A 27282-nucleotide genomic window follows, 5' to 3' on the forward strand; every position below is an offset into this window, starting at 1 on the left:
GCTACTCTTTTGAGATTGAGATTGAATTTGATCTAGTTCAAATTAATTTTTAAAGTGCATATAAGGGGATATCTTTAAAAACGGTGTCAACAAAGATCAAACCTCAGCTATAAACTCATTTGTTAATGTTATTTGTTGTTGGTTTTGAAGACATGTCTTTTTCTACGATAATTCGTAGTATACCTAATATTTTTTGGTAAGCGTAGTCATACCTAATATGTAATGATGTACTTTTTTTTTATCGCTTAGCAATATTAAAATTTAAAATAAATCTCTTAGCAACATAAAAAATTTACTATATAGTGTTAAAAAAAACATAATTTATGCTAATGAAATTATATATATTTACTAATTTTTTATCATCTGTTTTTTTAAAGTCTATGGTCAAAGTTCAAATCTAAAAGTTTGTCTAAGATGAAAATTTAGAGTAGGTAAAGAAAAAAATATATAATTTGTTGTGTGTTCACTTGCTAAGTCTTAATTAGAAGTAAAATAGAAGTGTGGTCATTCGGTTATTAAACCCTAATATTAGGAAAATGCTAAACAGTACCCCGGGGCACTAGTTAAGGATCTCAAAATTGAAATTTTATCTTGTAAATTGTGCATTCAATGTTTTAAAGATGTAAAAAGTCATTCTCTTTTATCATTAACTTTATCATTTGTTTCCTTTTTTTAGCATGCTTAACTAGTGCCCGGGGCACGGAAAATGCTAGGTTAAGAATTATATTAATTTGCTGTTCAAAAAAAAAAGTGTGGTCATACAAAGTCTCTAGCTAGCAACAAGTTATCAAAAGTATACCGGTGGACTTATTTATATTTTAAACAAAAAATTAACTCTAAATCAGGACACTTGCTATAATGTTTTGTGGTGTTGACTTGTTTTTTTAGTTGATATTTCTGCAAAGTTTGCTCTTCAGAATAAAAATTTACTAAGTTGATGATTTGCTCAGATGTTGATCCAAAAGCTTAGTTTAGGAGGGTTCAAAGTTTACCAAGTCACAAGACATTAGTTTAATGAAATTTACTTGTTTGTCTTGCTCTCAGTTCTTCCAAAAATTTATTTTTGTCTCTCAGAATGTTATGTAAGATAATTTTTAAACGTAAGAGGTTATGAAAGTTAACACTAGTGCAGAAAGGGGATTCCACTACCGGCCAAATAGGGATTCCACTACTGGCCGCGGCCGGTAGTAAATACACTCGTCGTTGTAAGTCAATACTTTCCACGACGGGTCTTTTTATACCCGTCGTGGTATGTCAGGTTTCTACTGTATTATTAATTAAATTTATGAGGATTCCACTACGGGTATTTACAAATACCCGTAGTGGTATGTATGAGATTCCACTACGGGTATTTTCAATATCCGTAGTGGTATGTATAGTTTTCATTTTTTTTTTATAGTCTGGGATTCCACTACCGGTATTTGTAAATACCGGTAGTGGTATGTGTGGTTTTAATTTTTTTTTTTTAGAATTGAGGATTCCACTACTGGTATTAACAAATACCCGTAGTGGTATGTATTGTTTCCAGTTTTTTTTTTTTAGAATCTGGGATACCACTACGGGTATTTAACAAATACCCGTAGTGGTATGTATTGTTTCCAGTTTTTTTTTTTTAGAATCTGGGATACCACTACGGGTATTTAACAAATACCCGTAGTGGTATGTATTGTTTCCAGTTTTTTTTTTTTAGAATCTGGGATACCACTACGGGTATTTACAAATACCCGTAGTGGTATGTGTGGTTTTCATTTTTTTTTTTTTAGAGTCTGGGATTCCACTACCGGTATTTGTAAATACCGGTAGTGGTATGTGTGGTTTTAATTTTTTTTTTTTAGAATTGAGGATACCACTACGGGTATTTACAAATACCCGTAGTGGTATGTATGGTTTTCACTACTGATTGTTATAAATATCAGTAGTGGTATGTTAGTTTTTTTTTTTGTTTTTTTTCGTTTTTTTTAATTCCTGTGCCTGCATATTAATATATGGCGCCCTTCCGGCGCATAAATTATACGTTCTTTTAGTAGGTAATAACGCAAAAGAAAATTGTCATAATTTCGAATATTATTTTCCACAATTCATTGTCAATTCCTAACAAGTTACACATTCAATACATTAAAATCACAAAACTTAACATTATCACTAATTATATCTATTCTAATTCCAAGCATACAGCCCCCTAATATACACAAAAATCAAAACTAGCTCTATCCAATTCCAAAACAGCAACTCAAACTACCAATTCCATGACAGTCCAAAACAGCAAGTCCAAAACAGTGGGATCTCAAATTCCTCATCACCCTGCAGAATTGGTTAATAACAGCAAGTCCAAAACAGCAAATTCCTCAAATTCCTCATCACCCTGCAGAATTGGTGATGAGGAATTGGTTAAACAGCAAGTCCAAAACAGCCCCCTAATATACACAAAAATCAAAACTAGCTCTATCCAATTCCAAAACAGCAACTCAAATTACCAATTCCATCACCTGATCTGCTTCCAAGTGTAAACAAGTGTAAACTAAAATTGCTGCAATGTATTGAATAGACCAATTTGCAAAAACAAAGTTCAAATAATGAACTATTCTATAACTCACCAGATAAATCGATCTTAACCCTCCAATAACGACAAAAAATATGTTGACCAACGTAATCGCAATTCATACATCTCCTCAGCTGTTAACTCTTTTGGGTCATTAAATACCTACAATAAGTAAATAATAATATAAAACTATTCTTGACTCGGTTATAAAAAATTATTGATGTATAAAAAATAAAAATTATTACCTCCATCCAAGAATCAGTTATCTTAGCAGTGACAATGTCCAACATATTTTTCATTACATAGTATCCACAGTCATTTGAATTATATTGTTTCCTCGCCTACAAATTATATATAGTAACATTTGATCAAAAAATACCACACTTACTTATCAAAAAAGTAAATATATATAAAGTTAGAATACCACACTTACTTGTGGATAAAGCCATACGGTATTGTTCTTTCTATTGCCATTCGCCATTTGATCAACCGTAAAAACACTAATTCATAAGAAAAAAAAGCCGCATAAAATCATATAAAATTTGTAATAATTTATGTTTATAGTATATAACCAAAACCCCTAAAGTATAAACTTAATTACCTTGAAACAATTTTCTCCATTATTGGATTAAGTTTCCAATGTAGTGAACAAATAACAACCACGGTATTTATCTTTGGACAAAGTATTATCAACTGCCAATGTCCTCTGTACGCGTGCGTGGAAGAACAGTATTATATTGTTAATAACTATGAGTTATAAAAAATAAATAAGTATTAAAAAAATACACAAATTCATACAAACTTACCCATGGTTAAATGGTAATAATTGACACTCTTTCTTTTCATTTTCTAACTTATGCTGGATGTATTTCTTGCATTTACTTTGAGATATTCTCTGATCACTTTTTTTCCCAGCATCACCAACAATGTTCAGAAAACTTGGTTCCAAAATTCCATATACATTTGTGGTGTTGTTTTCAATGCATAAACGATGAATGTACCTGAATATAATTTTAAAGTTAGGAGAGATATATAACATATTAACAGATATTGAGATAGTAGTAAATAAGAAAGTACACTTACGAGCACCAAACACTTAGAGTACTCATGTCGAGCCAAATAAAACCCACCAACAACTCTCTTATACACTTGCAAGACATGAGAAAATTAGTACACATTGAACAATGAGTTAATTGTACATCCAAATGATCATCACCCTTTTTCAGAACCATGATTAACAATCTCTGAACATCGTCCATGTTATCTTCAGCCTCTGCTACCGGTGCAGGAGAACGACTTCCTTTTGCGCTTTCAGTGACAACAACCTCCTTGAGTTCATTTTGCATCTTGACCGGTGCAGGAGAACAACTCCCTTTTGCGCTTCCGGTGACAACAACTTGTTCAGCACAAGCTTCAGGTACCATGACTCTATTATTTGTATCAGAGGTTTGGGATAAACCCATGGACTTTAGTGTCTCCATAAGAGAATCTTGCATCATCTTACGCTCTTGCGCCAACTTTTCCTCAAACTTAGCTTCCAAATCTGCTTTAAATGCTGCTAGTTGCTCTTTGACATCTATACCTTGTCTTTGACGTGAAACCTTTGATCTTCCCCAGTAAGTGGTAATGTTATGTTTTTTTCCAACACCACGAACACTACCACCATGCTCAGGTGTTCCAATGGCTTCTGTTAGGACATCGTGACGTCCCGTTGGAACAAAGTCACCCTTTTTTGAGTCTTCAACAATTTTCTCCTACAACATGCACAAACAAAGTCACAATATAGTAAATAATTGTGTTACTTGAAGCAAAAGCATGATTATAATGTTACTTACAATTTTCTCAGCAACTTTTTTTACAGGCTCAGATGTGAATTCTCCCCCTTTCTTTTGTCGTGCTCTCGTCCATGTCTCATAGCGTTCCGGTGGAGATGGATGACGATCATCATCAGTTAAGCCAGAACTATCTTTCGATAAGGATTGTCTCTTTTCATTGATCATCTGCTCCTCGAGCCTCTTATACCCGCCACGGGATAATACATGTGGGTAAACATTCTTTGCATGATTCTCCCTACCCTTTTGACTTTTTTCCTATTATAAACTCAAATAATTAGTAATGTAAAAATCACATTCAGCAGTTTCAACAGACTTTTTTCCTATTCTTTGCAAGATAGTTTCAGAATCACAATCACAAAATCACAAAATCACAGTTTCAGCAGTCAAGACAGTTTCACAGTTTCAGCAGTTTAGGCAATGTTAAAGACAGAATCAGCAATTTTAGCGCGGTTTTAGCGCAGTTTTAGCGCGGTTTTAGCGCAGTTTTAGGCAATGTTAAAGACAGAATCACAGTTTTCAGCAGAAAAATGAAGGTGTTAAAGGCAGTTTCAGCAGAATCACGGTTTTAGGCAATGTTAAAGACAGAATCAGCAGTTTTAGCGCGGTTTTAGCGCAGTTTTAGCGCGGTTTTAGCGCAGTAGCAGCAGTCAAGACATAAAAATCACAAAATCACAAATCACAAAACACAATATTTAACACAGTAGCAGCAGAAGCAGCAGTCAACACAGTTTAATGATTTTGAAATTACACTAACCTTAAAATCAGAGGTCTGTCGATACTTCACAAACTCTTCCCATATATCTTTTTTGATGTAAGGATACTTGACGTATGGAGGAACGTCATCTGGTTTGGGGTCTGTGATATAAGTTCTAGTCAACCGTGATTTAAAATCTTTCCATCGCTCCCCCGCATAGTGAAACCATATTTTCTTAAAATGATCACTCTTTTTTGCATCATCAAACTCAGGTATAACAAAAATAGCCTATAATATTTACATTAAAAAATTTGGTGTTAGCATAAGATGTATTTGATATGATAATAAAATATAACAAAATGTTGAATTTCAAATACCTTAATATCTGTCCACATAGCATTCTTTACTCCTTCAGGTATATGTTTCCACAACTCTTTCGCAATACTGCATCTTTCTCGAGTAAGAAGTGCTACGTAACTCTTAAAATGGGAGGCATTGTTACCATAACACTCTCCAGTTTCTAGATCAAACTGGAGAGGGATCTTTATACCCGTTTTACGAACGTTTTCAATTGCTTTCAACATAGTGGGACCTCTAACACTTTTTTTATTACTTTGACTAGTTTCAGCAGAGTTGTCGGTTGAATCAGCCATATCGTATCTGTTTACACAAAACACAAAAAAATGAATTAAGCATAAGACACAAAAACTGAGTTGTTGGTTAATAGCAATAACAACCAAAAAATAAATGTCGCAAATTAAAATGTCTCAGCACAAAACAAAAAAAAAAAAACTGAATTAAGCATAAGACACTTGCAATATAAATGTCGCAGCACAAAACACAAAAAACTGAATTAAGCATAAAACACTTGCATAAAACTGAATTAAGCATAAATGTCGCAGCACAAAAAATTCAATAACAATCAAAACAAATGGTGTTTTATTACTATGTGTTACAAAACAAGTGGTAAAAAAATGCAAATAGTGAAAGTAATGTCTAATCCCATATTCCTTCGTCATGATCTAAACGAATAGCTGCATGCACATCATCCTCTTCGTTTTCTTCAATGAAGGTAGGCACATCTGTTGAGAAAGGAGGAATTTCGGAAATATCAAGCTCTTGATTTTCATAACTACCATGCACATTTTTTCCTTGTAGAACCACCGACCACCGTTCATTAGAAGGATCTTTGACATAAAACACCTGTTTTGCTTGGGATGCCATGATGAAAGGTTCGTCTTTATAAGCTAACTTGCAAAGATCAACTAGTGTAAATCCTAATTCATCAATTCTCACACCATTGTTGATATCAATCCATTTGCATTTAAATAAAGGCACTTTAAACACAACGTAATCAACCTCCCAGATCTCTTCAATCACCCCAAAGTAGGGTGTAGATGCCATAACCGGATTTTTATCTTTGGAACTAGAGAAGTGCATGGACTCTGCCACAATCATAACCCCACTATTTTGCATGGTACTGCGGTCATCCTTTGATTTTGTATAAAAGGAAGTTTTGTTAATATCATATGCACTCCAAGTCAATATGTTACATTTAGGCTCATAGGACAACCACTTTATTGTATCGGAAACACTATCATCTTGGCAGACCTTTTCTTTAAACCACTCTGAGAATTTCTTATTATGCTCTCTTAACACCCATTTTTCATTCATCTTATCGTGCATTTTCTTTATGATGCTTTTGTGAGCAGACAAGTAAGGTTGAACTTCATCAGTGTTATTCAATATATACAAATGCGCTTGAAGAATTATATCAATATGCATGCTCTTGACATTTAAACCTTGCGTGCCCACACCGTCACATCTTCCATCATGACGAGACTTGGGAACCCCTATAGCATCCACTTCTGACAAATAGTTTGAACAAAACTCAATAGCTTCTTCTGCAATGTACCTCTCAACAATCGAAGCTTCCGGACGGTGTGGGTTTTTTGTATACCCTTTTAGGATCTTCATGTATCGCTCTATTGGATACATCCACCGTAAATAAATTGGGCCACACAATCTAATCTCCCTTACTAGATGAACAATCAAATGAACCATAATGTCAAAAAATGAAGGAGGAAAATACATCTCCAATTGACACAAGATAACTGCAGCTTCGTTTTCCAACTCGTCTAACTTCAATGGATCAATTGCTTTACAACATATTGCATTGAAGAATAAGCACAACCTGCATATAGCTTTCCTAACATTATCGGGCAATATCCCACGAATAGCCACAGGTAGTAGTTGTTGCATCAAGACATGACAATCATGAGATTTTAAGCCGATTAATTTGAGATCTTTCATTGATACAAGGCTCTTGACATTTGACGAGTAACCATGTGGCACTTTGATACTTTGTAAACACTTGCAAAAACTTGTTTTCTCGTCTTTAGACAAAGTGTGACACGCGGGAGGCAAATATGTCTTGTCATTGATTTTTTGTGGTATTAACTCTTGTCGTATACCCATCAAATCCATATCAAGACGAGCATGTGCACCATCTTTTGTCTTGCCTTTAATGTCGAGAAGTGTTCCAATTACACTATCACATACATTTTTCTCCACGTGCATCACATCAATACAATGTCTTACATCAAGACTAGACCAATATGGAAGATCAAAGAACACTGACCTCTTTTTCCATATACTTTTCACAACAGGCTGCTTTTTCCTTTTGACACTTTCACTTTCGGCTTTTGGCACTTTCGCTTTTGGCACTCTCCCTTTTGGCTTTTGGCACTTTCCGAAGACAACATTAATGTCTCGTTGTCGTTCATAAACTTCCTCTCCAGTTAAGGGCGTTGGAGCAACACCATTCTCTTGGTCTCCGTCAAAAGCTTTTCGCAATCTACGATATGGATGATAACGATTTAGAAATTTTCGGTGGCCAAGATAAACAGTCTTCTTTCCATTTTTCAGTTGCTTATAACATGTTTTTTTTTCACATATGGGACACGCATTATGCCCTTTAACGGAATACCCAGACAAATTGCCGTATGCCGGAAAGTCGTTGATGGTGCAAAACAACATGGCACGCATGTTGAACTGTTCACCAGAATACGAATCAAAAACATCCACTCCTTCCTCCCACAACACTTTCAAATCATCAATTAGTGGACTTAGATAAACATCTATGTCATTTCCTGGTTGTCTTGGGCCTGAAATCATCATCGATAACATAATATATTTACGCTTCATGCACAACCAAGGAGATAGGTTGTAAATCATCAGGAGAACAGGCCATGAACTATGGTTAGTACTTTGATTACCAAACGGATTCATTCCATCAGTAGCAAGTCCAAGTCTAAGGTTTCTCGACTCTTTGCCAAAATTTGGAAACAAAGAGTCAATTTTCTTCCATTGCAAAGAATCAGCTACATGGCGAATTTGGCCATCACATTTTCTCTCTTCTGCATGCCATCTAAGATTCTTTGCGTCATTTGCATTAGCAAACAATCTCTTGAACCTTGAAATTATTGGTAGGTACCATACGACTTTCGCGGGAGGACCCGTTTTGGTCACCTCATCATCACTAGAATCACCATCTTTCTTTTTGTAGCGAGACGCCTTACATGTCGGACAATGATTATAGTTTACAAACTCTTTTCGGTATAATATACAATCATTAGGGCATGCATGTATCTTTTCATACTCCAAACCCATTGGACACAATACTTTTTTCGCCTCGTAATAACGATTTGGCATTACATTACCTTCTGGAAGCATTTGTATCAACAATTCAAGCAATTCAGTGAAACTTTTGTCGGTCCACCCATTTTTTGCTTTCAAATTAAACAATTTTAACACCGCAGACAAACGGGTAAAATTTGTGCATCCCGGATACAATGGTTCATCCTTGTCACTGCATAAAGTTTCATACACATGCGCCCTCTTAAACGAATCTTCTCCAATATCACGCATCATGTCTTCTAGTCGATCATCGATATCCACACTACCACTTTCTCTATGGGACACACTTGGCGTTGCTACTACTTCACCGTGCCATATCCATTGTGTATAATTTTGACAAATCCCGTCACAAATTAGATGATTCATGATTTCTTTCTTAGTACGTTTTGGTTCTTTATTTGCACAATTTATACACGGACATAGAAAAAGTGGAGGAAATTCAGGAGGAGGACGTTCTAGTTCAGCATTACTTTCCGCAAACTGTAGAAATTCCATCACTCCATGTCTGTACTCAGTACTTAATCGATTAGCTCTCATCCAACTACGGTCCATACCTACGTTTCGAAATTTATGCATTCTAAGTTAAAGGAATGACTAGGTTGTTACTATTGCGAAACATTCTCTCGCCCCATTTTAATAAAAATTCATAGCCTATAACAGAATTTGCATATAGCAGAATTTTTACATAGTAATTTGAATTGCATCTAAGTTTATAGCTTCTATATATGTTTTGAAATAGAATCGGTACCTGTAGATGAGACCGTGATTGAACCTTCTAACTTCAAACAAAGAGGACAACACCAAAAAACAGCAACACCAGCCCCTAAACAGCAGCAGTCAACACGTAGGAGCAGCAACCACCGCCTAACACAGAAAACAGCTCCACCCCTGCAAAGCACAAGCATTGAAACCCTCAATTCATACATGATCTAAGAATCAATTATGTATTAATTCTACCTAAATATAAGTCAATTATTCAACCAATAAATACCAAAAGCAGACTATTATGTGTTAAAGTGAAAAGTAACTTTACTTAAGATCACCTTTGAATTCAACTAGTGGAAGAAAAAAACACAAAACCCTCCCAAAATTGGGTCACTATCAGTAACACATAGCATCAGGAAAAAAAAACACTAACCATTTTCTTTGTCACATAACAAACATTAACATAGAAAGACCAGAAGGAAAATTATCCTTAACTTTCTTCTAATCACATGTTGTCTATTTTCTGTTTCTGCTTAATACTTTTCACTTCTTTTAACCATTGTTTAGCTAGAGATACCATAACCATAAACAACTTACTAAGAGATGAAGAACAGGAACCCAAAACACATGAAAACGAATATCCAATTTAAAACCTTCACAATTTAAAACGTGAACTTAGAATATCCAATCTTCATTCAATGCTACCAAAATGTACTGAATGAGAAAAATGCGTGTTTTTCTTACCAGCAAATAACCATAAACAGAAAAAGAATGAAAACGAATACGAATGAAAACGAATACGAATGAAAACAAGATCAACCATAAACAGAAAACGAATGAAAACGAAAACGAATGAAATTTGGGGGAAGTTTGATTTATTCATACCTTTACCGAATGAAAACGAAGAGATTTGGAGGCGATTAAGCGTTTGCAGGTTCGTCGTTCCGTCTAGGGTTTGGAGAATGAAACCGCGAATGAAATTGGGACGATTGGAGATTGGAGAGATTGGAGAATGATTGGAGAACGATTGGAGAGTGTTTGATTTGAAGAAATTGGGACGATTTGAGGAACAAATTAGGGAGAACTAGAATTGGGACGATTGGATTGGAGAGTGTTCTTCTTCGCGTTTGCAGAATGAGGGAAATTGGGAAGAATGAAAAATATAATTAACACTATTAGGATTCCACTACCGGTGATAAGCTAGATCGGTAGTGGAAAGTGGGAATATGAAAAAACTAATAACACTATTAGGATTCCACTACCGGTGAATCCTAGATCGGTAGTGGAAGATAATTAAAACAATTTTGCACGTAATTACGACATTGCCACCGTGTCTACTTTCCACTACGGATTTAGCAAAGCCGGTAGTGAAATCCCTTGTCTCTGAACTTTCCACTACCGTTTTCAAAATATCAGTAGTGGAATCCTTTGGTCAAATGTATTTCACTACTGGTATTCACATACCGGTAGTGGTATCTCCAAACCAAAAGTCATTTTTCTACTAGTGTAACTTCCGAAATGATTATAGAAGATAACTTTTAAAATATGTAAAATTTATGTCCATAATAAAACCTAATATGTCATTTGCATTTTTGAGGATATGTTTCAGATGGTTTATATTTTATATGGATAATTTTACTAGTATTTTGCGAGTATTTTATTGTGTTTGAGTATTTAATTAGCTAGTCTTTATATACTAGTACTAGTTATGTATATATGAAAATGGTTATAATGTGAAAAAATAATGATCAAATGTTCTGTATTATAGTCTTATAACTTTCGAAGGGTTTCAGAACATAACTTATGATACATATTTAATTTTAAAACATTTTGGTAGTTACATTCCGAAATGATTTTTTTTTTTTTTTTTTGCATTATCGGAAGATTAGTTCCAAACATTAACTGTAAAGTTTATATATAAGAAAAAAGTTAAATCAACAAAAAATAAAAAAACGCTTAAAAACATATATTACTTGTGCTTTACCGACAAATGAGTGTTGAAAACTTTTATGAATAAAGCAGTCGGGATTTGAGACAAATAACCTGAAAAAATGTCATTAATTCACCCAGTTTGAAATTTTACTTATGAAATCTTTTCAGAAGTTATCTTCCAAAATGTCTTGCATTTTGTGAGGGGCAAAATTTGAGTTTTTGAAAGGCCTGAGAGCAACATAGAAGACCTAAAGAGCAAAATTCTAGGAAATTATTTTTTCTACCCCAATAATTGTCCATCTACCCCAACATTAATGTTGAATGGACGAATTTTTCCTCATATATAAACTAAAACGCTGAAGAAAAAAATTTGGTTACCGGAACACTTTGAAAAAAAATGTTCTGGTATGTAAATTTTTTTTGGTTACCGGAACACTTCAGGTATATGAAATTTTTCTAAAATTTATTTTGATTACCGGAACACTTTGGAAAAAGTGTTCAAGTATATAAAAATTTTCTAATTTTTTTTTTTGTTACCCGAACAGTTTGGAAAAATGTGTGCAGGTATGTAAAAATTTTCTAATTTTTTTTGTTACCTAAACACCTTGAAAAAAGTCAGCATGTATGTAAAATTTGGGTTTGTTTTGCTACAATAGTATTATTTGTAAGTTTAAGAGTGCAACCTAAGAGGGGGGGGTGAATTTGGTTTTATATCTATTTGGATATTTTTAGAGATGTTATGATAATTTTATTTTTCTTGAAGGTTTGTGATGAATATATGAATGAAGTGCAGAAAAATAAAAGTGCAGGGAAAGAGAAAATGGACACAGGAGATTTATAGTGGTTCCCCTAATGGTACGTCCACTCCTTTCACACCCCGTGAAGAATTTCACTATGATCTTTATAAAGTGAAACAAGAGAACAATCCTCTCTTTTTCACTCTCTTGCTTCCAACAATCCTGGACAACAAGGTGATTCCCTACAAAGTGAAACAAGAGAACAATCCTCTCTTTTTCACTCTCTTGCTTCCAACAATCCTGGACAGCAAGGTGTTCACACTAATCTGAATTTTATACAAGAGTTTGATTACAAGAGAATTTTGATACAACAAAATTCCAATAATTTGTTTTCACTTAATATAACAATTCAGAATGATAAACTCTAAGTGCTCAGGAAACTTTTATTTGATATGAAATTATGCAGGAAAGTTTCAAAGAGTTTTGTGAAAGTTTGTACAGAGAATTGTTATGAAAAAGTTAATGAAAGTGATTCATTGTTTTTGAGAAAATTCTGATGTATATTTATATAGAAAATGATACCTCTTTGAAAATAAAATTGCAATGATTTGGAAGAGGTATAATAATGAAAAGGTGTGTTCACGTATCAGAATTTTCAAATGGATGCAGAGGTAAATCGATTTTCATTACCAGGTAAATCGATTTCCCTTTCCTTTTTAACGTTAAAAAAATTCTCAATTTACACTAGGTAAATCGATTTCCCTAGGAGGGTAAATCGATTTCCCTCTTTGAAAAACAACATTTCAGAAACGACAGAGTGTAGGTAAATCGATTTCCCTGTTTAGGTAAATCGATTTACCTGCTTAAAAAACTTGAAAAATTCTAAGTTAAAAAACATTTTTGGATAGGAATCATGCAACATTATTATAGTAACTTTAGAAATGTTTAGATGAAAGTTTGTGAGCACCTAAAGCTTATAACAATGAATTGCATATTGTACCTAAGATTATTCCCCATAACTTGATCAACATCTTCATGTGATAAATTGAATTTCTTCAACCTTGAGCACTTGAACATAATCAATCTTTATCTTCTTTTCACATATTTGTCTTCATCAAAATAACTTTAATCTAGAAGCTTGTCTTCACATTCTTTCAATTCAAAAAGCTCAAACAATATAATTATTAAGCATTAATATAGAGAAAAAAAAAAGGAGTGGTATGACACATTGTCGCCAATCATGTGAGTGTTTCTACATGTTCTTTTCAGATCAAGTGACTAATTTTAATAGCAATGCGAATAACTATTGTCATTTTCTTATTCAAATTGGAAACAATCTTGATAGTCATAGCGGACCAGATGAAGATGTTCTTAATAGTCTTGCACAAGGTCCTTGGTCAAGCTAGAAGGTTTGTGCTTCTTAATCTTTTTTTTATTTTAATTTGTCTTTTAATCCAAATAATATAGCTTCAATTGTGTTGTTTTCTCATGTAGGATCATTTTCTGTGTGTGCAAGACTGCAAGAGCACTTAAAATTTAATTCTTACAAGCTATTTATTCCTTTTTACATGAGTTGGTTGTGCATTTGATGTGATTCTGGTTGGTTTTGTTTAGGCACTGCTTGCAAACCTGGATTCCATGTATGCTGATATCTAGGAAATGTTAAACAATTTGGGTGACCTATTATGTACCATAGCTGGATTTGACTTCTCTTGACAGGTATGTCTAAACTGCCAATCATTGTACTGTTAAAATATTTTGCACATATGAAACATATTCATAAATATGAAGTGGATTTGAAAACAAGAAGATTAGAGAGGTTAGACTATGTGTGGGTTTAAAATAATACTGAATGTTGTATTGAAAAGTGTGGATGTGTTGATTATTTCAATTGAGTATTATTCAAATTCCTTGACAGCTTTGTGATATTGGTTGTTGTCATTTCTAGGCTTTATTTTCTCTAAGTTGTCAACTTTATTATGCTTCTATGTTGAGCTGAGTTTTTTTTTTTTTTTTCCTTTTCAGAATTAAAAGGTCTGAGGACATCCCTGTGGAAATATGGAGAGGATTGATTCAACCTAGCGATTTTAAGAATGGTCTCCCGAAATCAACTTATGAGTTAACTATTAAAGGAGGAGACAAAGTTAAGCATACAAATAAAAGGAATCGAGGTTACAACTATAAATTTGTAACTTTATGGTTTATAATTGATGATTCTAGCTATATGATATTAACTCTACTATTATGGAATGATTTTAGTATATATACGTATAATTTACGCTATTAGGTGTATGGTACTCTATTATTATAGTATGATGATTTTAGTGTAGAAGTATAATTTTGTAACTTTATGTTATTAATGGATGATATTGGATTTTTGGATTAAATAAATTTTGGTGTATGGTACTCGAACTGATGAATTTAAATGGATGTAGACCTTTTTGTTGAGATTCTATATATATGAGAAATAGATGTTTATGTTAAGAATTGATGAATATATATATTTTTTTAAAAAAAAAAAAAAAAAAAAAAAAACGTCAGCTTTTAGCAGACGCTATGTAATTCAAAAATTAATATATAGCATCCATCAAGGGCAGACTCTACAGTTAGAGTCTGCCAAAGTGGACTCTACTAGTGACGTTTTATAATGCAAATATATATCTGTAGCGTCTATCACAAGTCGATGCTAGTAGCGTCTGCCTTATGTACATGTTAGTAGTGTCCCCTTGGCGTCTAACGTGACAGATGCTAAATAGCGTCTACTGGACGCAACTGTCTAGCTTCAGGCATTTAAGCGTCTATCACGACACAGACGCTAAGTAGACGCTAAGAACTACGTAGCGTCCGTTTTTGGCCATTTAGCATCTCATTTAGGCCGACGCTAAAAAGCAGTTTTGTTGTAGTGATTGAAGACCGGATTACCTCTGTAGCTTTCTTCATCAAAGGTTGCAAACTGTCCTGTACTAGGTGGTGTTCCAGAAAGGTTGTTGTATGACACATTGAAGATTGATAAAGAGTTCAACCGGGTTAATTCATAAGGTATCTTACCACTCAAGTTATTGTATGATAAGTCAAGGCTCTCTATTTGGGTAAGATTTGATAAAGTATTTGGAATATGACCCGACAAGTAATTATGTGATAGATTCAATGCTCTGATTTGTTTTTGGTCTCCAATTTGAAAAGGGATGGTATCTGTTAGATTATTGCATAATAAATCTAATCCATTCATGTTCTCTAGAACTTCACCTTTGTAATAGTAATCCATGTGTTTTGTTTTGAACTCCGCTTCCAAGTGTAGCAGTAGGTTGTCATGCAATAGATCGGGAACAAAAGACTTCAGACTTTTTACATGCCTGCAAACTTTTTTTAAAGTGTTCAGATAATAAAATAAATTAGAAAAATTTTATATACTTGCACACTTTTTTCCAAAGTGTTCAGGTAACAAAAAAAACCGGAGGTGCAGTGGTTTGGTCTGACTTCAGAACCGGAAAAAACCGGTGAACCGACGGTTTTGAAAACCGGCGATTTGACTGCTTCTCTTTCTTTTTTTTTCCTTTTTTCATCGACGCTGAAACATCGTTTTTTGATTTATTTTTTTAATAAAATTTTAAATATAGCATAATCAGAATGAAAAAACGAAATTAGAAATATGAACGAGAAAGAGAAAAAAGAGACTGAGATTCAGTGAGGAAGATAACCGAATAGTGAATAGAACAAATTTTCCTGCAATAGCCTGTGGTAACAAGAAGGGCAATTGCAAGGATTTGGATTAAGTGAATTCACCAAAATCATGCGGTCACTGCAGTCAAATATGATCTGAGCCTTTCTAGATATCCAATGGACTATATTCCGCCACTTCATCCAATTTTTTATAAAGGCAAATTGCTTTATTTCCCTTGACTGCACTGCAATGCTTTTGGCGGCAAATTACTTGGAGATTAGGTGTCTATTCTTCTCCATTGGTAAAGCTAAACCTCAACCCATCTTCTCCATTGATGAAGCCTTTCAAAATCAACTCAAAACAATGTAAGTTTCTTACATAAACTGATCTTTTTTTTGTTGCAATTTTACATATTAGTGTTTATATTTGGCATATATTTGCTTCATATTCCTTTTCATTTAGTTCTAAAATGTGAATCCCCTGTTTATGTTTATCTCTTTTATGAGAACATTTAGTTCTAAAATTTTGCTTTATATTCCTCTATATGTAGTTCTAATTTTTATTGTTGATAAAAGACCCAATTTCTTTGATATATCTTGGTTCTGTATAATTTTATTTTAACAGGTTAAGTCAAACAATGACAATAGTTGCAACACCTAGTGTTGGTATGAAATTTGATAGTGTAAATGAAGCATGGGAATTTTGGGCTGCGTATGGGAAAGAAAAAGGCTTTGGAGTTAGAAAACAATACACCAACAAAAGGAAGGATGGCTATATTAGATCGTTCCGATTCGTTTGTTGTAAAGAGGGTCATCGAACAAAGAATCCGACATCGCTCTTGGTGAAGAATCCTAAAGCTGAGACAAGAACCGGCTGCCCGACGAGAATTGCACTTAGTAGAAAGGATGAAAAGTTTGTAATCCACGAGTTCGTAGAAGCTCATAACCACCTTTTGCAGCTTCCAGAAACAACACACATGTTAGCCTCACATCGTAAAATATCCGAAGTTCAAGCATATGAGATTGAAATGGCGGAAGACTCTGGGTTGATGCAAAAGGCCTCATTTCAGCTCATGAGTGCACATGTTGGAGGTAGAGATAATCTTGGATATACTCGGCTGGATGCGAAGAACTATCTAAAAGAAAGAAGAAAGTGTAGGATGTTATTTGGAGAAGTTGGTAGTCTCATGGAATATTTTCAAAAACAACATTTGGAAAATCCATCATTTTACCATGCATATCAAATGGATTGTGAAGAACAAATTACAAATGTCTTTTGGACAGATGCAAGAATGATTTCGGACTATGGATATTTTGGTGATGTGGTTTCTTTGGATACAACATATTGTACCAATGGTGCTAATAGACCATTGGCATTATTTTCGCGACAATATGTTGTATCCAAAGAAACCACATCACCAAAATATCCATAGTCCAAAATCATTCTTGCATCTGTCCAAAAGATATTTGTAAGTTGTTCTTCACAATCCATTTGATATGCATGGTAAAATGATGGATTCTCCAAATGTTGTTTTTGAAAATATTCCATGAGACTACCAACTTCTCCAAATAACATCCTACACTTTCTTCTTTCTTTTAGATAGTTCTTCGCATCCAGCCGAGTATATCCAAGATTATCTCTACCTCCAACATGTGCACTCATGAGCTGAAATGAGGCCTTTTGCATCAACCCAGAGTCTTCCGCCATTTCTATCTCATATGCTTCAACTTCGGATATTTTACGATGTGAGGCTAACATGTGTGTTGTTTCTGGAAGCTGCAAAAGGTGGTTATGAGCTTCTACGAACTCGTGGATTACAAACCTTTCATCCTTTCTACTAAGTGCAAATCTCGCCGGGCAGTCGGTTCTTGTCTCAGCTTTAGGATTCTTCACCAAGAGCGATGTCGGATTCTTTGTTCGATGACCCACTTTACAACAAACGAATCGGAACGATCTAATATAGCCATCCTTCCTTTTGTTGGCGTATTGTTTTCTAACTCCAAAGCCTTTTTCTTTCCCATACGCAGCCCAAAATTCTCATGCTTCATTTACACTATCAAATTTCATACCAACACTAGGTGTTGTAACTATTGTCATTGTTTGACTTAACCTGTTAAAATAAAATTATACAAAACCAAGATATATCAAAGAAATTGGGTCTTTTATCAACAATAAAAATTAGAACTACATATAGAGGAATATAAAGCAAAATTTTAGAACTAAATGTTCTCATAAAAGAGATAAACATAAACAGAGGATTCACATTTTAGAACTAAATGAAAAGGAATATGAAGCAAATATATGCCAAATATAAACACTAATATGTAAAATTGCAACAAAAAAAAGATCAGTTTATATATGAAACTTATTTTGTTTTGAGTTGATTTTGAAAGGCTTCATCAATGGAGAAGATGGGTTGAGGTTTAGCTTTACCAATGGAGAAGAATAGACACCTAATCTCCAAGTAATTTGCCGCCAAAAGCATTGCAGTGCAGTTAAGGGAAATAAAGCAATTTGCCTTTATAAAAAATTGGATGACGTGGCGGAATATAGTCCATTGGATATCTAGAAAGGCTTAGATCATATTTGACTGCAGTGACTGCATGATTTTGGTGAATTCACTTGATCCAAATCCATAAATAAAAAATGGAATTGAGAGTAAACCATGAGACTTGATATCACTATTCTTTACTGCACATTGGTCTAGGAAATTGGAGTAAAGTCTTAGTCTAGAGTAGACACTCATAAACTACTAGATAATAATACTTTAATGTCTTGAGTACTATTTGTGAGTTTCAAGAAAAAATATGGGACAATTCTATGAACTTTGAAGAGACCAAGACAACTTTTCAGAATAATAACAAATAGGCTTAGATGCAGTTTTGCCCCTCCTGTTTTGCTTAACTCAGAATTTTATTCCCCTATTTTAAAATGCGGATTTTTACCCTCCCTATTTTAATTTTTGTTGGATTTTGCCCCCCCCCCCCCCCTTATCATATTAGCTTATGTAGCAGCGCTTATGTGTAATATTGTTTTCCACATCATTAATATTTATCAATATACTAGTATCTCCACCCGTGCGATGCACGGACTAATTATGCATAAATATTGTATATTTATTACAAATATATAGAAAAAAAATTATATAGAAATTATAAATTTATGAATTTAAAAATAGCAATTTCATTTCAAAATAGTCTAGTTATGTTTTTATGTGGCTTGAAGATGCAATTATGCATAGATATTGTGTTTTTATGTGACATCAAAATAGTCCAGTTATATATAAAATAAATAAAGTATTACTCTCTTTGTTTCTTTTTAATTGTCGTTTTTATCATTGTGCATTATTTATATGATTTATTTTGACCATATGTTTTTAATAACATATAAAATCAAATTTTAGCAAATAAGATATTATTCAATTTGTCTCGATGAATATTTTTAAAATATTAGTGATCAAAATTATGTATTATAACATATTTGCGGTGGTCAAGGTTAGTACCATGATAACTTGATAAGCCATTATACTTAAAGTTAAAATTAACATATTTTATAGCACTTTAATTTTTTTGAAAAATGCATAAAAGATGCATAGTATATTTGTTCTGATATCATGTCAAATTTGCACTTGTTAAAAAGTTCAAAATCGTAATTTTCTATTTGAAGTTGTGTATTTTATGTTAAATGTATAAGTTTTTAATAATTTTTTTTTTCAAAAAAAAAAACTACTTTAGTTTCTTTAACATGTGCAATATTAAACATGTTAGTAGGGGTGCTCGCGGTTCAGTTTGGATCGGTTTTGAGGCAAAAACCCACCTGATCCAAAAAAAATTATTTACGGTTTGGTTCGGTTTTGGATGATAAATAAAAAAAACCTGATCTGATCCAATTTTATATGCGGTTTAATTTGGATCGGTTTTTGGATATCCAAAATATAAATTGTAAATTTATTTTAATAAATATTATAAAAAAACACTAAAAATTAATAGTTTGCCTTTTTTGACAAAATAAACATTAAGTTCGATCTAAAATATAACATCTAATATATTAAAAATTAATATTTTGGAATGCCAATTATCAATAATATTTGAAACATATCATAAAGTAAAAAATAGACTAACAAATAGTATTAACAAAATTTAAAATCAAGAAAAAATATGTTAATGCAATATATATTCATACTAATAAAGAGATAAATAAGTATTAAAATATATGTATGTGGTTTGGTTCGGTTTGGAACGATTTTAAAAAATCAATTCGAAATCTGATCCGATCCAACGATTTTCACAAAAGGACATCCAAATACATCCAAAAATATTCGATTTTTTGCAATTTACAGTTTTTAGTTGGATTGATTTGGATTTGCATGTTAGACAAACCCTTAAATGTATTCTTTTTATGAAAATTTAGTTGCTTAAAAAGATTTAGCTTAAAAAAATTAGTTTGTATGAAACTCTTACCAAGGAAAACAATTAAACTTTTTTTTTGCATATTGCGAATACACATCTGATATGGATCAAATATCATCTCTATTCACGAAAAACTATAACATAATTCTCATTGTAAAAAAAAAGTAAAACTAACAACCAATTTTTAATCAACTCAATTCTTAATCAATTGGTCCATCAACAAGGCAATTCTTAATCAACCCAGTCTCACGAAATTTAATTGATATTTATGTATATACAAATAAAATTGAAATATAATAATGAAATTAAAATACTTGATGCAAAATCAAACATGAAGGCTTTATCATCAGGTTTATTCTGTTGGGTTTTACTTTATATTTTGAAAATGGTCCAATATGTTGGATATTTGCAACCAAATAAATAGGTTTGTATTTGCACAACGAACAATATAATCAGTTAATCACCACTCATCCTTTTTCTCATTTGGTCATCTAAAATGGTCGAGATGGTAAAGGTGTAAAGCTTCAGAGAAAAAACATAAAACAAAGCATAAAAAAGATGGTCTAAGCCATAACAACAATGGCAGAATTTGAAAAACAAAATATTAACAGAATGGATACATCATACATACATATAGTAACATTAGGAAAATATGGCACGTTTACAAAATATTAGGGAGAAGAAATATTTGGACGCAAATATTAAAAGTCATGACTCTAATGAAGATAAATGCTTGGCTTATTTTACGTTTACAACATCTTCCACATATACTCATTCAAGATTTGAGAGTTGTGATAATTGGTGATAACTGAATGTACCTTTATTTTTATTATACAGTAGTTGAATGCACTTGAAATGTTGAAATTAAAGGACTTTGGAAATACTATATGCAATAGGTGAAAATATGATACAGTAAATAAATAAAAATAGAGTGAAAAAAAATGAAAGGGTGCATTAATTGTAAATATTGCAGTAAAAGCTAGTTGGTTGCCATTTTTTAAAAAAAAGAATGTTAACATGAGCACCAAATGTATATGTTAAGAAGATAAATGTGGTAAACATTAAATGTTAAGTTTGTGAATTCAACTCTTTAAACATTAAATATTTTGTATCATTAAATGCTATATTTCTACTTTTAGGTAGCTTAACATGTGCCCTTGGTGCACATGTTAACATGACCCTAAAAAAAAGCGGTGCAATATTCTAAAGAGGAAAGTGAAGGGGTATGTAGAAGTAAGTAGAATGAATGAAGTTGACATACGAAATTACAATTGTGTCCTTTGTTTTGGCGGACAGTTTTGGCGGACAAATATGATTAGCAGTGTATTTTGTTTTAATAAATAAAGGATATACACATATTGTTGCTTATAAGAAAAAAAAATAAACATATTCTTTTGCAATTTTTTTACGGTGCATTCTTTTAAGCCTACAAATTAGAATAAAAATCACAAATCCTAAACACAGAAAACCCTAAACGCAGAAAACGCAAACGCAGAAAAGGCAACAACTGTTCATCTTCTCATCTCTGCAACCGCTTTCCTTCTCTTCTCACCTTCTCAAACACAACACCTTCTCACTGTGCCATCCTCACCATTCGCCGATTCTCCTCACATCTTCGGTGAAAATACAAGACGAAAATGAAGAATAACAAAACCCTCATTCAAGGTTCAAGTTCAATGACGAATGTTAGGTATTTTTTTCTCTCCAATTTGTGGGTTTACTTTTGATTTTGAAAGTTGTTTTTCACAGAGTTCCGAATATTTAAAGGAAAAGTGGTCCTTGTTTCAGCGAATATAAAAAGGAAAAGTGGTCCATGTGTATGAATCTGGTCTTTGATTTTTTAATATTTTTTTGATAAACTAAAGCTGGTCTTTGATGATAAAAGGAAAACAAATACTTTGCCTCGCCGCCATAGCTTGAGAAGCTATTATGTTATTATTATTTTTTATTTTTTTATTTTATTATTACTTTTCTAGTTATTTTACTTTGCTCTCTGCCTATTGTTTTGTTATGCTATTGTTAACTTTGTTCTCTGCCTATGTGTGTGAGTGGTTGAGTTTTTAGGGGGATTTGGTTGTTGTCTTGTGTACTTATCCCTATATTTGGTTGTTGAATGCTTGTGAATGTAGGCAGAATGATGATGAGTTGGAGAATGAAGATAGTTATTATATTGCAAGTGACGAGGAAGACGACGATGACGATGATGATTGTTACACTGATGATAGTGAACAGGATGAATGTGTGGATTTGAGTGTTGTTTTTCCACCTGAAAGATTTTGCTTGATTGATACTAATGTAGGTGCTATGACAACAAATATTCCCACAACTGCAGCTGATTTTCGATATGAATTTCATGAAGATTCTGATGTTTTACATACTCCACCAGAGAGTGAAGATGAAGAGTGTAACACCCAAATCCATTAATGCCTTTATTATGGCTTAAAAATTTCTTTTCTCAAAAACGACGCAGCGGATAAAATAAAGTTCTAGACTTAAATCAATTGATTGATAAATTGTTGGTTCGAGATATTACACTCATCTTTATGAAAATAATACTAAGTTAATTAATTAGTAAAACTCGCTTTATACAAAATAAATATCTTCTTTATAAAGATACATTTTCCAAAGTAAATACAAATAGTCATGAAGACTCTATATACTAAATACAACCCTTTCCCGTGGAGTAAACAGCCATTTTCGTCCTTGAAAGTGTCACTCGCCGTCAAAATAGTCCCTGAATCATGAAAAAATATTTTAAAGTCCTTGATTCGAACCTTCGTTAGTCAAAGTAGTCCCCACCGTCACAAAACCGTTTGTTTTTCATGACTTGTACTAGTTGTTGACTAATTGGACCATGACTTGTCAAATCCGATTCAAAAACTAAGCCCACGTAGGCGAGGACCAAAATGAAAGTGAACTACCGATAGGGACCAAAATGAATAAAATCATGATCTCATCTTCCTGGAAAAAAATGAATAAACACAATTCTTTCATCCTCTTCTCCAATCTCCCTCACAAACCTCCATCAAACATTATACCCAAATCTTCATCCTCTTTCTACACTCTCCCTCACCAACCCATCATCACATCATCATCTTCTTCCATTTTCTACTTCCAACCAAATCTTTTATTGCTTTATTTTGTTCAATTCATGGTTCAAAATAAAAAATCCTTAATTTTTGTTGAAAACCCTAAATTTTAAGAGTGAGAAGTTTAATCATATGGTGAAATGAGTTTGTCCTTAATAGGTTTTAAGGTTGATTCCATGTAGAACAAGAAGGGAGGATAAGTAGAGGGATAAATTTTTGGATGAAGATGAATAAATTTATGGATTTGGTATGAGTTTTTAGGTTGAAGGGGAATAGTTTTATTGGTTTTGTATAAGCTTTTGGGTTGAAGAACACACATTGTATTCATTTTAGTCCTTAAGCACCATGAAATTCACATATAAGCAAGAAAGTAACACATAAGCATGTGATGTGGCAAAAAAAGAGGACACGTCATCATAGTTAACGTCAATTTAACGTAAGGGACCATTTTGTCTAACGGATGCTCGAATCAGGGACTTTAAAATATTTTTTGGTGATTCAGTGACTACTATGACAATGAGTAACACTTTCAGGGACTAAAGTGGTTGTTTACTCCTTTCCCGTGTCACAATCAGAGCGGAGCTTCACCGACGACTCGACATCGATAACCACAAAACATGTGAATCTGGACCCCCAACGGTCCAGCACATAACACATAAAAGATAGTTAGACAACATACTCAAAATATACAAGTGTAAGTAAACTAAACACTTCATCAACATTCATGCATATTCATATATCATGCATATACTTCATTTATCACATCTAATTAGGAGTTACAACCTAATTGTACTCACACTTCATTTATAAGCATACATCATTAGTCTCATTTAATTATAAGCTACGAAAGGTTATAACCAAATATCAATCATAATTCACAATATATTGAAGTCAATTACATTTAAAATCATCGGACAATCAACACATACAACAAGTCTAACACACATAGACAATTATCACAAATTCCAAACATATGTGTCACATATCAAATATCAAATAATGTACACATATCCTAATGCAATCTAATGCCACAATCTTCATGCTATGTCCCCTAAACATATTTAATGCATGTGGTACCATCTTCTTTATTAGAGTATCTCACCTCTAATATCCTTCTTTATCGGATAAATATAATCCGATATCCTTCTTTATTGGAATATCCAATATCACATATATTCATGAATGCATGTATGTATTTCATGAATTCACTCACAATCAATAGCATTAAACTCTTCATTTACAATGTGGAACACTATCCAACATTTCTTCTTTATTAAGATAACACTATACCTTAATATACGTCTTTATCGAATAACATAATTCGATATACTTCTTTATTAGAATAACATGATTCTAATATTCTTCTTTATTAAGTTAATTAACACCTTAATATACTTCTTTTGACATTTAAACAAACATCATCAACACAATTTAAAATAATCATATTCCAAAACAAGATACACACACATAATCCAATTGCATACATCATCACAAAAGCATAAGATTAAGTCATATTCCCAACACATATTCATGACCATCACAATCATATCTATTCTCTAAGATTACTCAATTAATCTCATACAATATGTTCATTATCCATATTATAAGCATATATGTCTATTATAACAATTAACATACATAATATAACATGTTAGAACCCTCAAAGTCATTCAAATTTCAAAACAGCAAAGTGTTGTGCTGTCACGGTGGCTTAGCGAGCCGTAGCGAACCTGTTCGCTGAACGAAGGCCTGGCGAGCCGTAGCAAACCAAACCAGTGGGACACTGGCTCCTGGCGAGCCGTGGCGAACGGTTCCTGTCAGGAATGCTCAAAACTCACGATTTTCACTCCAAATCAACCAAAAATCCCATTTTTTATGTTATAAACCCCAAATGAGTTTGTATTCAAGTGTAACAAACATATCTAAACACAAAAGGACGGTTCATTTCACCGATCTACCATTTTTATTACGAAAAAGTAAAGATTTACCACTTTTACTCAAAACACTCAAGAACACAATGTTCTTGAGTTTAATCCTCTATAAATCCCGTTTTTATCCATTAGATTCGTTCATACATCATGATAAGAGCATGTTAAACATGTTATGAACCTTAGAATCGATTTCCATTAAGAAAATCCATTCACAACTAAAACGAAAATGGGGTGGAAGAAGTTCGAGTGAGGAGAAATCAACATTCTCCCCTTCCTCGTATCACCCACGAATATGAAATCTACTTTCTTACCTTAATCCGACGAAAGCTCAATGATTTCTCATCGAATCTCTCCTCCAAGCTCTTGCCCTAGCTCCTTGTTCTCCCTTCTCTCTTCACTCTCACAAGAACATGAAAAATGAACTCTTTCTCTCTCTCTAAAGGCTTCATATAGCGCCCCCCACCTTAAGTCCAAGGCCCATTGGGCCTCAAGCCCAATTGCTCGGCTCAACTCGCGTTAACTCTCACTAACTCGCGCGTTAACTAAATCTCTCGATAAATAACTTAAAGTTACTATCTTACTTAAAAGCCACGTCACCAAATAAATAAACACTTACATAGTGAATAATAAATTTGGGTCGTTACAAAGAGCTTGGTCACAACTATCCAACTTTTAAGATGAGTGATGGGAGTATTGGAGTTCAGTTTCATAAAGGTTTGACATTCAACAATAAACAACAAGCAAATGAGGCAATTAAAGAGCATGCAATGGAGACTATGAAAAACTTATACATCAAGAAAAATGAAAAAGAATTCTTGGTTGTAAAACTTAGCTGATAGATGGCAACCAACTTGGCATCATGATGATGATTTTACCATATTTAGAGTGAAAAATGGAACTGAAACATATATTGTGAATTTAATCCAAAAGTCATGCACCTGTAGGAAATGAGATTTAACGGGTATCCTGTGTTACCATGCTATTGCGTGCATATGGCACAACAAAAAAGAACCTGAAGATTTTGTTTCCTCGTATTATAGGTACTAATTTAGTTTGAATTCATATCATTAATGTTTTCCTTTTCTTAGTCTTATTGATGTGCACATTTTTTTTCCGGGAAGAGTACTTTCATGGCTACTTATTCTCACATCATTTTGCCAACAAATGGTCCCCAACTATGGCGTATATCAAAAACAACGGCAATTAATCCACCTGTTGTGAGAAAAGCTATCGGCCGCCCAAAAAAATAGAAACAAGGCTAATGATGAGGAAAAAAAATCCACCCCATGTATTGCCCAGTGATCTAAAAACAAAGACATGTAAAAAATGTCAAGTGATGGGTCATAACAAGAGGACGTGTGGAGGAAAGCGTGCTGCTGATAGATTGATTCCAAAAGACGGAAATAAGGTGCTACTGGAAACTTATTTTTTGTCTTATATTTCTATTTTTATCATGTAACTATTTTTTTTACTTAATATTTGTTACTGAAAATCTGTTTTGATGGAAGCAAAAGAAGGCAAACAAGTCTGGTACACAAGGAACAAATTGTGCTGGTGGGTCTGGAGCTAGTGGGTCTAGTGCTAGTGATTTTGGTGTACAAGGAAGTGATGGAGCTGCAACTATTTTAACTCAAGGATCACAACCTCCTCCAACCCAAGATTCTCAAGCATAATATGTTTATTAATTATGCTTGTTTTTTTATTACGCAATTAGACATATTATTGAAATATTCAGTTGTTATGCTTGTTTTGTGACTCAAATGTTGGATGTATTATTGCATCAACACTCTATCATTGTGCCTCTTTTTGCCATGTTTTTTGAGATGTAACTATGTTAATGGTTATCCAAGATTTTACTGGTTTTTCTGGTTCAATTAGACTATGTTTTTTATTATTTTTTTTACTGTATTTTACTCTTTTTTTTTTTTTGTGATTTTTACTATTTTTTACTTATTATTGGAGATTTACTGATTTTTTTTTTGTTTATGCTATTTAAAGTTATTTTATTTATTTTTTCTTTTTTCCATATTCATTTTGACAAGGGGGTAAAA

General features: G+C 33.1%; 4 protein-coding genes and 1 long non-coding RNA gene across 5 annotated transcripts; 2 read left to right on the plus strand and 3 right to left on the minus strand.

Annotated features, from left to right (window-relative positions):
• Positions 1 to 2032: 2032 nt before the first annotated feature.
• Positions 2033 to 10581, minus strand: LOC123883719. Its single transcript, XM_045932615.1, has 12 exons — positions 10358 to 10581; positions 9516 to 9655; positions 5446 to 5728; positions 5129 to 5356; positions 4375 to 4629; positions 3623 to 4293; positions 3346 to 3540; positions 3141 to 3245; positions 2973 to 3039; positions 2785 to 2880; positions 2595 to 2701; positions 2033 to 2414 (listed from the first exon to the last, which is right to left on the minus strand). Exons 3-11 carry the CDS (start codon positions 5719 to 5721, stop codon positions 2609 to 2611), a joined length of 1986 nt encoding a protein of 661 aa, XP_045788571.1. The 5' UTR covers positions 5722 to 5728; positions 9516 to 9655; positions 10358 to 10581; the 3' UTR covers positions 2033 to 2414; positions 2595 to 2608.
• Positions 6065 to 9319, minus strand: LOC123886589. The gene has a single exon (XM_045935894.1). It carries the CDS (start codon positions 9317 to 9319, stop codon positions 6065 to 6067), a length of 3255 nt encoding a protein of 1084 aa, XP_045791850.1.
• A 2849-nt stretch (positions 10582 to 13430) lies between the features above and the next one.
• LOC123883720 lies at positions 13431 to 14552 on the plus strand. The gene is made up of 3 exons (XR_006800415.1): positions 13431 to 13550; positions 13756 to 13860; positions 14167 to 14552. It is a non-coding gene; the product is annotated as an uncharacterized LOC123883720 (long non-coding RNA).
• Positions 14553 to 15022: 470 nt separating this feature from the next.
• Positions 15023 to 15406, minus strand: LOC123886590 (receptor-like protein 56). The gene has a single exon (XM_045935895.1). The coding sequence runs from the start codon at positions 15404 to 15406 to the stop codon at positions 15023 to 15025; it is 384 nt and encodes a 127-aa protein (XP_045791851.1).
• A 645-nt stretch (positions 15407 to 16051) lies between these two features.
• On the plus strand, positions 16052 to 26067 carry LOC123886591 (protein FAR1-RELATED SEQUENCE 5-like). Its single transcript, XM_045935896.1, has 4 exons — positions 16052 to 16167; positions 16427 to 17198; positions 22276 to 22609; positions 25877 to 26067. The coding sequence occupies exons 1-4, from the start codon at positions 16052 to 16054 to the stop codon at positions 26065 to 26067; spliced, it is 1413 nt and encodes a 470-aa protein (XP_045791852.1).
• The last annotated feature ends 1215 nt before the right edge of the window (positions 26068 to 27282 follow it).

This window comes from Trifolium pratense, linkage group LG5 (assembly GCF_020283565.1).
Source record: "Trifolium pratense cultivar HEN17-A07 linkage group LG5, ARS_RC_1.1, whole genome shotgun sequence".
Lineage (NCBI taxonomy): Eukaryota > Viridiplantae > Streptophyta > Magnoliopsida > Fabales > Fabaceae > Trifolium > Trifolium pratense.

Excerpts from the sequence above, each read along its gene's own strand:
- LOC123883719 (XM_045932615.1), bottom strand. The coding sequence starts at position 5,721 with ATGGCTGATTCAACCGACAACTCTGCTGAAACTAGTCAAAGTAATAAA. Across the intron at positions 5,357-5,445 it reads CTATGTGGACAGATATTAAG|GCTATTTTTGTTATACCTGA; the intron begins GTATTTGAAATT and ends TAAATATTATAG. Across the intron at positions 3,040-3,140 it reads ATGGAGAAAATTGTTTCAAG|TGTTTTTACGGTTGATCAAA; the intron begins GTAATTAAGTTT and ends CTTATGAATTAG.
- LOC123886589 (XM_045935894.1), bottom strand. The coding sequence starts at position 9,319 with ATGGACCGTAGTTGGATGAGAGCTAATCGATTAAGTACTGAGTACAGA.
- LOC123886590 (XM_045935895.1), bottom strand. The coding sequence starts at position 15,406 with ATGGATTACTATTACAAAGGTGAAGTTCTAGAGAACATGAATGGATTA.
- LOC123886591 (XM_045935896.1), top strand. The coding sequence starts at position 16,052 with ATGCTTTTGGCGGCAAATTACTTGGAGATTAGGTGTCTATTCTTCTCC. Across the intron at positions 16,168-16,426 it reads CAAAATCAACTCAAAACAAT|GTTAAGTCAAACAATGACAA; the intron begins GTAAGTTTCTTA and ends TTATTTTAACAG. Across the intron at positions 22,610-25,876 it reads TCCACCAGAGAGTGAAGATG|AAGAGCTTGGTCACAACTAT; the intron begins AAGAGTGTAACA and ends TGGGTCGTTACA.